Source organism: Schistocerca piceifrons, chromosome 3, assembly GCF_021461385.2.
Source record: "Schistocerca piceifrons isolate TAMUIC-IGC-003096 chromosome 3, iqSchPice1.1, whole genome shotgun sequence".
Taxonomy (NCBI): Eukaryota; Metazoa; Arthropoda; class Insecta; order Orthoptera; family Acrididae; genus Schistocerca; species Schistocerca piceifrons.
The window spans coordinates 952,607,911-952,620,577 of record NC_060140.1 but is presented as its reverse complement, the minus strand read 5'-3'; the positions used below and the strand labels follow the sequence as shown (position 1 = coordinate 952,620,577).

Sequence of the window (12,667 nt, the reverse complement as noted above, 5' to 3'; positions counted from 1 at the left end):
AGAACGTATCTCCGCCTACGTAGATCAACACCTTCAACCCATTACGTGCAGTCTCCCATCCTTCATCAAAGACACCAACCACTTTCTCGAACGCCTGGAATCCTTACCCAATCCGTTACCCCCAGAAACCATCCTTGTAACCATTGATGCCACTTCCTTATACACAAATATCCCGCACGTCCAGGGCCTCGCTGCAATGGAGCACTTCCTTTCACGCCGATCACCTGCCACCCTACCCAAAACCTCTTTCCTCATTACCTTAGCCAGCTTCATCCTGACCCACAACTTCTTCACTTTTGAAGGCCAGACATACCAGCAATTAAAGGGAACAGCCATGGGTACCAGGATGGCCCCTTCGTACGCCAACCTATTCATGGGTCGCTTAGAGGAAGCCTTCTTGGTTACCCAGGCCTGCCAACCCAAAGTTTGGTACAGATTTATTGATGACATCTTCATGATCTGGACTCACAGTGAAGAAGAACTCCAGAATTTCCTCTCCAACCTCAACTCCTTTGGTTCCATCAGATTCACCTGGTCCTACTCCAAATCCCATGCCACTTTCCTTGATGTTGACCTCCACCTGTCCAATGGCCAGCTTCACACGTCCGTCCACATCAAACCCACCAACAAGCAACAGTACCTCCATTACGACAGCTGCCACCCATTCCACATCAAACGGTCCCTTCCCTACAGCCTAGGTCTTCGTGGCAAACGAATCTGCTCCAGTCCGGAATCCCTGAAGCATTACACCAACAACCTGACAACAGCTTTCGCATCCCGCAACTACCCTCCCGACCTGGTACAGAAGCAAATAACCAGAGCAACTTCCTCATCCTCTCAAACCCAGAACCTCCCACAGAAGAACCACAAAAGTGCCCCACTTGTGACAGGATACTTTCCGGGACTGGATCAGATTTTGAATGTGGCTCTCCAGCAGGGATACGACTTCCTAAAATCCTGCCCAGAAATGAGATCCATCCTTCATGAAATCCTCCCCACTCCACCAAGAGTGTCTTTCCGCCGTCCACCTAACCTTCGTAACCTCTTAGTTCATCCCTATGAAATCCCCAAACCGCCTTCCCTACCCTCTGGCTCCTACCCTTGTAACCGCCCCCGGTGTAAAACCTGTCCCATGCACCCTCCCACCACCACCTACTCCAGTCCTGTAACCCGGAAGGTGTACACGATCAAAGGCAGAGCCACGTGTGAAAGCACCCACGTGATCTACCAACTGACCTGCCTACACTGTGACGCATTCTATGTGGGAATGACCAGCAACAAACTGTCCATTCGCATGAATGGACACAGGCAGACAGTGTTTGTTGGTAATGAGGATCACCCTGTGGCTAAACATGCCTTGGTGCACGGCCAGCACATCTTGGCACAGTGTTACACCGTCCGGGTTATCTGGATACTTCCCACCAACACCAACCTATCCGAACTCCGGAGATGGGAACTTGCCCTTCAGTATATCCTCTCTTCTCGTCATCCGCCAGGCCTCAATCTCCGCTAATTTCAAGTTGCCGCCACTCATACCTCACCTGTCTTTCAACAACTTCTTTGCCTCTACACTTCTGCCTCGACTGACATCTCTGCCCAAACTCTTTGTCTTTAAATATGTCTGCTTGTGTCTGTATGTGTGGATGGATATGTGCGTGTGTGCGAGTGTATACCTGTCCTTTTTTCCCCCTAAGGTAAGTCTTTCCGCTCCCGGGATTGGAATGACTCCTTACCCTCTCCTTTAAAACCCACTTCCTTTCGTCTTCCCCTCTCCTTCCCTCTTTCCTGATGAGGCAACAGTTTGTTGCGAAAGCTTGAATTTTGTGTGTATGTTTGTGTTTGTTTGTGTGTCTGTCGACCTGCCAGCACTTTCATTTGGTAAGTCACATCATCTTTGTTTTTAGATATATATTTCCTACGTGGAATGTTTCCCTCTATTATAACCATATATATATATATATATATATATATATATATATATATATATATATATATATATATATATATATATATATATATATATATATATATATATATATCTAAAAAGAAAGATGATGAAACTTACCAAACAAAAGCGCTGGCAGGTCGACAGACACACAAACAAACACAAACATACACACAAAATTCTAGCTTTCGCAACCAATGGTTGCCTCGTCAGGAAAGAGGCAACCATTGGTTGCGAAAGCTAGAATTTTGTGTGTATGTTTGTGTTTGTTTGTGTGTCTGTCGACCTGCCAGCGCTTTTGTTTGGTAAGTTTCATCATCTTTCTTTTTAGATATATTTTTCCCACGTGGAATGTTTCCCTCTATTATATATATATATATATATATATATATACACACACACACACACACACACACACAAAGAGAGAGAGAGAGAAAGGGGAGAAGGGAGGGAGTAGAGAGGGAACGATTGTGTGTCACTACCTGATCATATTGTTGATGTTTCTTGTACATAGAGATGGCAGCATCTGGTTCAGATACAGAGAGATACAGTTTCTCTGCTTCTTTTAGTTTTCCTTGTTTCTCCATATCTTTTGCCTGGTTGATATACATGAGAGACACTTTCTCTGAGTCTAAGTACTTAGAAGCCAAACGATGAGCCATTTCCCATTCACCTGACAAGACAAACCATATTTTACATGTGAATACAGCAACCTGCTAAGGACATGTTGTAGAAAACATACGATATAGAGCCTTATAAAGCAGTTTTAAATATTAAAGTATAAAGCTGCAGAACATTTTTGAAAGTTACCTGCTTGATTGTACATATCTATTGCATCCTGGAACATACCAGCTTGAAGAAACATTTGTTCAGCTGTTGAGAAGTCCCTCATTGAAACAAAATGTTGTGCTAATGTTGCATAGTGTTTGGAAACTGCTTCTGTATCATCAATGACCTACAGGAAACAACAAAAAAGTGTACACTATACAGATTATTCACAAATCTTCTTATGCTCAAATAGCTTCATTACAAAAGCAATGTTTGGAATGATAACTAGCATGTTTTAACTAAATAATATGATATGAAAAATGCCTGAAGCTACATAGCTGGAAAACTTGAAAAAGTCTTACCTGAATTATCTGTACAGCTTTTCTCCACTGCTTTCCATCCATAGCTGCTTGTAGTGCCTTTAAGGTTTTGCCTGCTTCTATATAATGATTTATAGCTGCATCTAACTGCTTATTTGAAACAAGGAAGTCACCCCACTGCTCTTCCAAAATAATGACATCTGCATCATGAAACATAGTTACACCTAAAAATTACTGATAAAAAAAATTGTTTTGCAAAATTATTACACGTTTCATAGTAATTATCACAAGCACCCCATTTAGATATGCATAAGGCATTTCAATCAATAGTACCAAAGGAATAAATCATGCAAATTACACACATAATGAATGTCATTAAAGGTTGAGTATGGTTCATTGAAGTCAGTTGTGTATGTTTTACATGTTTTAGGAAAAATTCTCCTTTTAGAGCAAATAAAAGTAGTAATTTACTTATTTGTCTTTACATACATATTACATTGATACTTTCATGCATGCGTCATGCTATGACGTGAACAAGTCAAAGAATATATAAATGTAAACTGCATAAACATGAAACAAAGGAAAGTATAGTTGATTTACACAAACAGTTACAGGGAAAAAAACAACATAACTGTAGAACAAAACGTAAGCAAAGTGGAGAGAGAGACAGAAAGAGAGAGAGAGAAAAGAATAAGAAGATAAGATCGCACAAGGACTAGCACATTTTGCAACAATACATAAAAAACAATAAAATATACACATAAAAAGTCTACACATCTGTTAAAAAATTCACATAAATAAGAAGTTTTATCAAGGAAATACATCTTTATTTTGCTTTTAAATAATGCACTATTACTATGTAGATTTTTGATGTTATTTGACAATTAATGCAAAATTAAATCCTGGAATACTGCACACCTTTCTGTGCCAGAGCTAGATTTTTGAAATCACAAACAGAACATGGATTGTAGGACTGATGTCAGTTTAACCAACCACAAGATAAATTTAATATCAGATGCAAAAAAAAGTGGAAATAAGAGTACCACAAGGCAGTATTCAAGGTCCCTTATTGTTCCTTGTCTACATAAACGATTTTCACATGTCAGATGGAGCAGCAAAGGCCATAATATTCACAGATGACACTAGTGAGATAATAGGTGCACCAAAGCAAATGGTGCAAACGACTACTGATCAAGTAATAAAGAATGTCTACACTTGGTTCAATGCAAACTGGTGGACATTAAATGCAAATAAAACAAATTATAGGCAGTTTGGGAAAAATGTCAAAATGTAAATCTTGATCTGTTGCTTGGTGACAAGGCCATAGACAGAGTGACATCAACAAAATTGCTGTGGATTCATGTAGATGAAAATCTTAATTTTAGTGATCATGTAATGAAACTTGTGCAGAAACTTCACTCAGCTTGTTTTGCTCTTAGAATTATTGCAAATGTTTGTACTGCAGAGGGTGCCAGGATGGCATATTTTGGCTATTTTCAGTTTCTTGCAACATACAGAATAATATTTTGGGGTTTCACCACTTGCCGTCTAAAACAAATCTTTCTGTTACAGAAGAGGGCTATCCAAATAATAACACAATCATCCACAGGCACAATGCAAACCCTTATTCAACAAGTTCTAATAGTACCTTCCTTACATATATACAAATGTATTTTATATGTTAGGGCCCACTTTGTAGATTTTCAGACAAATGCCGACTTGCATAACTGCAATACTCGAAATAGCACAGCACTTCATACTCGGCGAACAAAAAGAACACACACACAAAAGATTGTGAGCCATAAGGATACAAAACTCTACTACAAACTGCTAGCCAACATCAGAAAGTTAGAAGATGAAAACAGATTTAAAGTAGAATTTAAAGAAATTCTACTCGAACAATGTTTTTACTCGGTAAATGACTATTTAGGCCAATAAATAATTCTGATGCTGTTTATATTAAGGCAAAACTGAAAACAATGTGTTTCATCCTCTAAAGTTTCTGTTAATTTTTTGAATGTGATGGACAGCTGTTGAGTGTGGTAAAATCTTTACTGAATTATTGTGGGGAACATAAGGGCTTCCTGTTTAGGGATGACAAAAGTAAAGCCTTAGGGCAAACAGAATAAGCAGTATACATGTATAAAAAGTTGTATTACTGTGTCTTGTATGACCAAGTATTATTCTTTGTACATTTTTTTGTACAATTTTGTATGTATTACTCTTTGTACTACTTAATGTACAATTTAGTGTGTTCCTTTTGCACATATTGTTTCCCATAAATTTACATGTACTTTTGGACAACATCCATACAATATTTATTGTCTACGGATGGATAAATAAATAAATAAAAATAAATAAATGGTCGTTAACCTTCCTTCTTGTATTGTGATCATAGTACATTTAATTGATTCCATACTGCACAGGATTGTCTACCATGAAGCTCATAGTGTAATAAATATAATGGAAAGTTGCAGCAAGTGTCCCAAGTTTCTTAAAAAGATTGCAAAAAGATGTTCTTGTGGGAACTCTGGACATAACTTGGATAACCTCCATTTGCAGAAAGAAAATGTTCTTTGATGTGAGTATATTGCCCCAGAAGACAATTCCAAAGCATGTAACAGAGGTACCAATAGTAAGCGGACTTTTCGAGACTGATTTTTTCAATATATGAGGTAGTCCTAAAGATGAAACTGGCCTTTTTATTGTTACAGGACATGATGTTTCCAACTAATGTTGCTATCTATGTGGAGGCCGAAGAATGTGGTGCAATATGTTCTTTGTGTTTATTGACAGTCTTGTACAACAGGTATCTCCCTTGGGAGTTTTGTGATCAGAGTTTAACATGACTTAAATAGTTTTCCTCTTGCGTACTGATGGTGAGTTTACTTCTAACCAGGTTAGGAGTTCTATAAGTAATTTTTTGCATCTTCCTCCAGACTGGTGGACCGTTTATCATAATACTAGTATCATCAGCAAACAAAGTGAACTTTTATGTTTTATACACACACATCTACATCCATACTCTGCAAACCACTGTGAAGCACATAGCAGAAGGTACTTTCCGTCATATTGGGGCTTCTTCCCATTTCTTTCATGTATGGAATGTAAAGAATGATTGTTTAAATAGCATTGTGTGTGTGCTGCAATTAACACAATCTTGTCCTCACAATGCCTTCAGTAGTGATACATAGGGGGTTTATAGTATATCTCCAGACAAAGTGAGACATTTATATTTATAAACACTGAACCAAGGACGGATCACTGGGGGGCTCCCTCACTTGCTTTGCTGCTCTCATCCAAAATTACCTACTGCTTCCTCTCTTGGAGGTTGGGTTTCAGCCTACTTCCTGCTGCCCCTTTCATGCCAGATTGGGACACTTTGTTGAAAAGCATTTTGTGATCCACAAAGTTGAAAGTCTTACAAAGATCATAAGATATCACAACTGGCTACATTTTTGATGAGGGTCTGCAGCCCCCCACCCCCTGGCATTGAGGTAGGATGTTGTCTGCAAAAGCCAACTCATTGATCTGGCAGCCAAGGACATGGGCACCAATATGAGAGGGAAGCTGGTGAAGGACGAGGTCTTTGACATAAGTGAAAAGGAGGGGAGAGCGAGAGATTCACCCTGACGGACTCCCCTGGAAGGCTGCACGACCTTACTCTCACCGGCGGGGCTCGCTATCACCATCAGCTCATCATCGTAGCAGTGCAGGAAGTAATGAAGGTGTGGGTTTTTATGGCTATAGTGACAGTCCATGCACCAAAAATTCCAACTTATTACGATAAGGCACTTTTATTACAGTTCGTATATTTACAGAAACACAAGAAAAACAATGCACAATTTCACGACACGTGTATCACTAGTCAAGTCGCAGATGGGACTACCAAAGAAGCTCAAGTCTCCAAAGACCGTTTACTCTGCGCTTCGCTGGTGAAGTTACTGGCAGTCGACTGTCGCCACAAAGGAATTCATCCGCTAAACTATGAGCTCTTAGCGCAGGGCCAAGAGCTGCATGGTTAAGGGAGTCAAATGCCTTTGACATATCGAGCAATGCCATGTAGACAGACCAACAGGAGCGAATCACTTTGCCGAGGATCAGGTTGAGGAGGAAGGTATTTTCCAGCATCCCCTCCCGAGGGATGAATGCCCACTGACCCCTGTCCAGAGCATTCAACCACATCAGGTGTGATGCTATGACCTTGTGAACGGCCCGAGCGAGCACTGAGCAGACGGTGATATGGTGGAAGTCAGCGGGGGATGCTGGCGCTACCTTCTTAGGAACATGAAGATAGATGCAAATTATCTATTAGTCTACAAATCAAAGAGTAATAGTTCTAGGTAGTATACTGATGTGATTCACAATAGAAATTTATATGAGATAGTTTTTGATTAAATGGAATAAAGTCCAAGTACTAATCACCCAATAAGCATGAGTTTAGCATACAAAGTTCTATTAAGCATAGTGGCAGTGGAAACTGCAAGTTCATAATTCATAGCACAGTGTGCACAGTAAACATTTGTAGCAATCAGAGTCAGATATAATTGGTCATGTTGATCAGGAAGGTGATTCTAGGTTTGATGACAGTCTGGCATTGGGAAAGGTGATGTTCAGCAGCAGCAATTGGGGATGTTAGTGTACAGGAACATAGCACACAAAGTGACAAACAGAGTGCTGGGTGGTAAAAGAACAGGAACAGTGGACGGTCAGTGGATGAAATGGTTGGTGTCTTTTACATAGGAGGTTAGGTTACATGTAACAGGGTGAAAGAAATAGATCACAAGAGCAGATATTCTCTCTGTGGGGGCACAGTAACCAGCGACAACGGGGAGTCCAGTGTGGTTGGGTTTACAAACTGTGGGAAGCGTGTAGAAGGTATAAGTGCAGGGAGTGGTAGGGGTGAGGAGAGAGACAGACTCAGGGGAGACAGTCTGGGATGTAACTTTCATACATTCACCTGATAATATAATGTGCATCTGTTAGCGATGTCACACTGAGGAGGGGAAGAGCGAAGTATTGAGTTTAGATTATGTTTTATAATTAGTTAACACCCAAATTAGAGCAAAAAGGTATTGTGAACATCCATATCCACTTAAGTTGGCACCGGTTTGGATTATGAGTAATTCAAGATCAAAAAAATATTAAAAACAATGAGATACTGATAAGTCATATTACTAGCTAAAGTGGAATAGAGGATTACTTAAGACACAAAAAGAAAGAAAGCCAAGCAATCATGTACAGGGTCATAATAAGATATGATCAAATTTATCTCAAAATAAATGGGTAGAGAGAAAAGAAGAAACATGTAAAATTACAAGCAAGATGGGTATGCGAACCAAGTGAAGTGTAGCTACACCTGTGGTGAGGAAAGGGAGAAATATATATAGGGACACCATTGCTGTGAGTAGTGTTGAATGATGTGTGAGGAAAGAGGTGTTATATGTAACAGTTTCTACAGAGGTAAAATACTAAAGATTTTGGTCTTACTTTTAAAACGGTAGATTAGAGAAGTCTACCTGAGTTGTAATGATCAATTAATTATACTATGTGAGAGAATTGCCAAGAATGAGGTAAGTGCACGAATTCTGTGTGCTGACCATTATCAGTATTTGGGAGTTAGAAAAACTGTGGCACACAAAACTCAAAAGTTACTAGTTATGCAATATGTTACTCCAACTGTTTGGTTGCAGTGACCAAAAGAGACAAAAATATCAGTAAGAATCAGTGCTGACAAATTATGAACTGCTTGTCATTAAGAAATTTTCATTTATATCTAGAACTGAAAGAGTAAAAGAAATGGTATTGTAGTAGTAGTAGTAGTAGTAGTAGTAGCTTTTCCATCTGTATATCTCTTTTTACAAGGATATAGGACATGTCAAAGTATTTACAAGTTTAGACCAATTTAAAAAATAAAGCCCCAGGTACATATTGCCAATTTGTCTTTCAGATCCCTTCTCCCTTCTAGAGAAATTAATGAAAACCAGAATCATAAATTACTTAGATCCTTACAAACTTCTGAACTGCAATCAACATGGCTTTCTCTCGGGCCACAACACAGAATCAGCTATCCCTGCATATACTGAAGAGACTGTCAGGAATCTTGACAATAAAAAATAGGTAGCGGGAATTAACTTAGACCTATCTACATCTTGCGATACAGTAAATCACCAAATTCTGTTAAACAATATGTAGCCAATAGGTGTAAGGCGAGTTGTAAGGCAATGGTTTGAATATTACTTTCAAGATAGAAGTCAGGTGGAAGAAATCATCGCATAACATAAAAATCAGAGAATCAAGTGGGTTTCAGATGCAAAGAAATTGGAAATAGGAGTCCCTCAGGGCAGTGTTCTTGGTCCCTTATTATTTTTGATTTATATAAATGACTTAAAAAATCCAAATACTTCCACCAAAATAATGTTGTTCGCAGATGACATGCGCTTAATTATAAGTGATGATAAAAAATCATTAAACACTACAACTGACATAGTCCTGAAATATATATATATATATACAACAATGGTTTAATGCTAATGAGTTAACAATTAAGCTAAGTAAAAAAAAATGTATACAGTGTGGCAAAGCAACCCAAGATATGGACCTCCAGTTAAGACTAATTGATGAGGAGATAGAGAGTGTGCAACCCACAAAGTTTTTGGGCATGCACATTGATCAAAAGACCATCTCAAGTATTTATCACACAGGCTCAATTCGGTGTTTTTTGCATTGAGGATATTATCTAGAGTATGCAGCACAGACTGTACTAGACTAGTGTATTTTGCTTGCTTTCAGTCCATCGTGTCTTACGGCATAGTGTTCTGGGGTAAAACAAAATCAAGCTTAATAGATATCTTCAAATTTCAGAAAAGAGCTATACGAATCATAATACATAATTCTCCAAGAACTCACTGTAGGCTCCTTTTCAAACAACTACAAATACTCACAATGCCATCACTGTATATATTTAAAAGCATTCTGTGTACAAGAGCACATATGAAAAAATCCACGTACAAATGAAGACTGCCACAATTATAATACAAGAAGTCGTAAGAATTTGTATGTAAAAAGGGTAAGGACAACACAAACCCAAAAGCATGTAAGTTATTTTGGAATAAAACTTTACAATGCTCTGCCAGTGCACATGAAGAAAATAGCACATTAAAATTTAAGACTGAGTTTAAAAATTCCTTTTTAAGCAAAACTTTCTACGAAATAGATGAGTACTCTGATTGTGTGTAAATTTATTGCCAAAAATTTTAATTTATATGTCCAAATTTGTACTTGTAAAATGCCTTTAAAGTGATATTCCATTATTATTTTTGCAGTACTTGTACTTGTATGATAACTTTGTTGTGACAACTCCTACATCATGTAAATGATTTACAGGAAGGTAATAAAATAAAATGAAATTGCACACCCTATATGCACATTGCTTCATAACACTTCACTCACTACACACACACACACACACACACACACACACACTGGTGATCTCTGGGCCATTTTCTGTACCGCAACTTCCCATTTGCTATCCTGGTGATCTCTGGGCCATTTTCCGTACCGCAACTTCCCATTTGCTATCCTGAAAAACTGAGTCAGCATCCTTCCATAATGAGCGAGATATGGAGCTCAGAAAGAGAAAGAGGTGTTAGTATTGTGCTATGCATAGCTTGGGGGGTAAGTATTTCTAGAAAGGAAAAAAGACGGAAAAAACATAAAGTGAAGGTGTTATGTGGAATGCTGGATGTTTTATAATCATTATTATTATTACTTATTTATATAACTTTTTTTATCAAACCCCTACTCTGTTTTATCTAAGTAATCCTTCAATGTATAAAATGTATTGCATAACAGGTACTTTTTAACTGCTTTTATAAATAAGTGTATTTTTGAAATTTCTTTAATCTCTTTTGGTAATTTATTGTACAGTTTTATTCCTTGATAGAAAATGCTGTTTTGAGTTTTATGTTTATTTTTTCTTGATAAATGTAAGTTGAGTCTGTCTCTTATTGCATGGCCATGGACAGAGTTGTAGTTACCAACGTTATTTTATGTGTACAGCTGACTGGTAAATGTATTCACATGGAGCAGTTAAAATCCCCAGTGTTTTGAACAGATATTTACAATGAGCTTGACTAGTATTTTTGGTTATTATTCTTATGGCTCTTTACTGGTGTTTGAAAATTGTGTTCATATTTTGTATGTTTGTTCCCCAAAAAAGAATGCCACAGCTAAGAACTGAGTGTACATATGAATAATATGTAACTAAAAGACACTGCATGTTACACGCTGATGATAGGACTCTTAAGGACATAACATGCTGATGACATTCTGTTTGCAAGTACCTTTGTGTGTTCACACCACTTCAACTGAGAATCAATATTCATTCCTAGAAATTACACAGTCTATACAGGTGCTATCTACATTTAATTTAACATTGCCATTTTTCCCTGTTCAAACTGAAATTCATGGCATTAGTTATTTTCAATGTCACTTTATTGCTTATTCACCAATCATAAACTTCCTTGAGAGTTTCATTTGCTTTCTCGGCAAGGAGTTCTCTTGTTTTCTCAGTAACTATAATATTGCTGTCATCAGCAAAGAGTATTTTTTCACCTTGAGTAACACTACTGGGAAAGTCAATAATGTATATCAGGAATAGTATTGGTCCTAATATGCCACCTTGCAGAACCCCTATATTAATGAATTTTGGTTCTGATAAGTATTTTACTAAATGTTTAGATCTGTTTGAAGTATGTATTGTATTGAATTGAAGATAAATGCTATGGATAAGAATGGTATAAAGAGTTGTATACATACAAAAGAAAAGTAAATAAATGAACAAATAGTATGTACTATAACTGCTGGTGTCTATGCTTCCGTGCAACAGATGATAAGGAGTACCAAACACTAAGTACTAACAAAACAAAATAAGATACTGTTCAAGGTAAATGATACTTTGATTTAAGATGAAAAAATGTGAGGCATATATATGATCACACTATCATTATAAACAATTAAAAGCTGTGAGTGTGATATTAGGAATACGATTAAATGAGTTTTGAACTGAAAATCAACAAAAACCTACTGACATAATCTCTAGAGTTAAGCAGTGATGTTACATATGATATTAGAAGTAAGTACCAAAGGAATCAAAACATAAAAACTTCAGGTGTGAATATTAACAATAAAAGGAAAAAGATAAGACTGCTACTCACCATAAAGATGACAGGCTGAGTTGCAGACAGGCGCAATGAAAAGACTGTCCCACATTTAGCTTACAGCCCAAGCTTTCTTCATAAAAGGAAACACACATTTTATACACGTTCACTCACACAAGCAAGCACATGCACACAGACATCATCTGTCTCAGCGGGGGGAGTATGTGCTGTTACATACCACTCTAGTAAACTGATGTGTACCTCTTTGTCTACTTGGCTGACAAATGATGGTCATGATATTTATACAGTATAGTAAATTATTAATGAAGCGTATGAAACTGTTTGGTGGTTTTGTTATTTGTTTTTGCATGTTACGAGTGTACAGAATGTTGCTCCAGAAGTTCAAGGTGAGACTCCACAAGACAAAGTAGTAACTAAGTGGGCTTTTGTGTATGTTCCATGTATCATCAGCC

General features: G+C 37.7%; 1 protein-coding gene across 1 annotated transcript in view; it reads right to left on the bottom strand.

Moving 5' to 3' along the window:
- Window positions 1–12,667, bottom strand: part of LOC124788221 (intraflagellar transport protein 172 homolog) — a 339,228-nt gene that overhangs the window by 146,935 nt on the left and 179,626 nt on the right. Inside the window, exons 17-19 of the mRNA XM_047255402.1 lie at window positions 3,076–3,233; window positions 2,756–2,900; window positions 2,428–2,618 (exon numbers count right to left, since the gene is read on the bottom strand). Coding sequence (XP_047111358.1) covers window positions 2,428–2,618; window positions 2,756–2,900; window positions 3,076–3,233 — 494 coding nt within the window. The remainder of the gene's footprint in view (window positions 1–2,427; window positions 2,619–2,755; window positions 2,901–3,075; window positions 3,234–12,667) is intronic.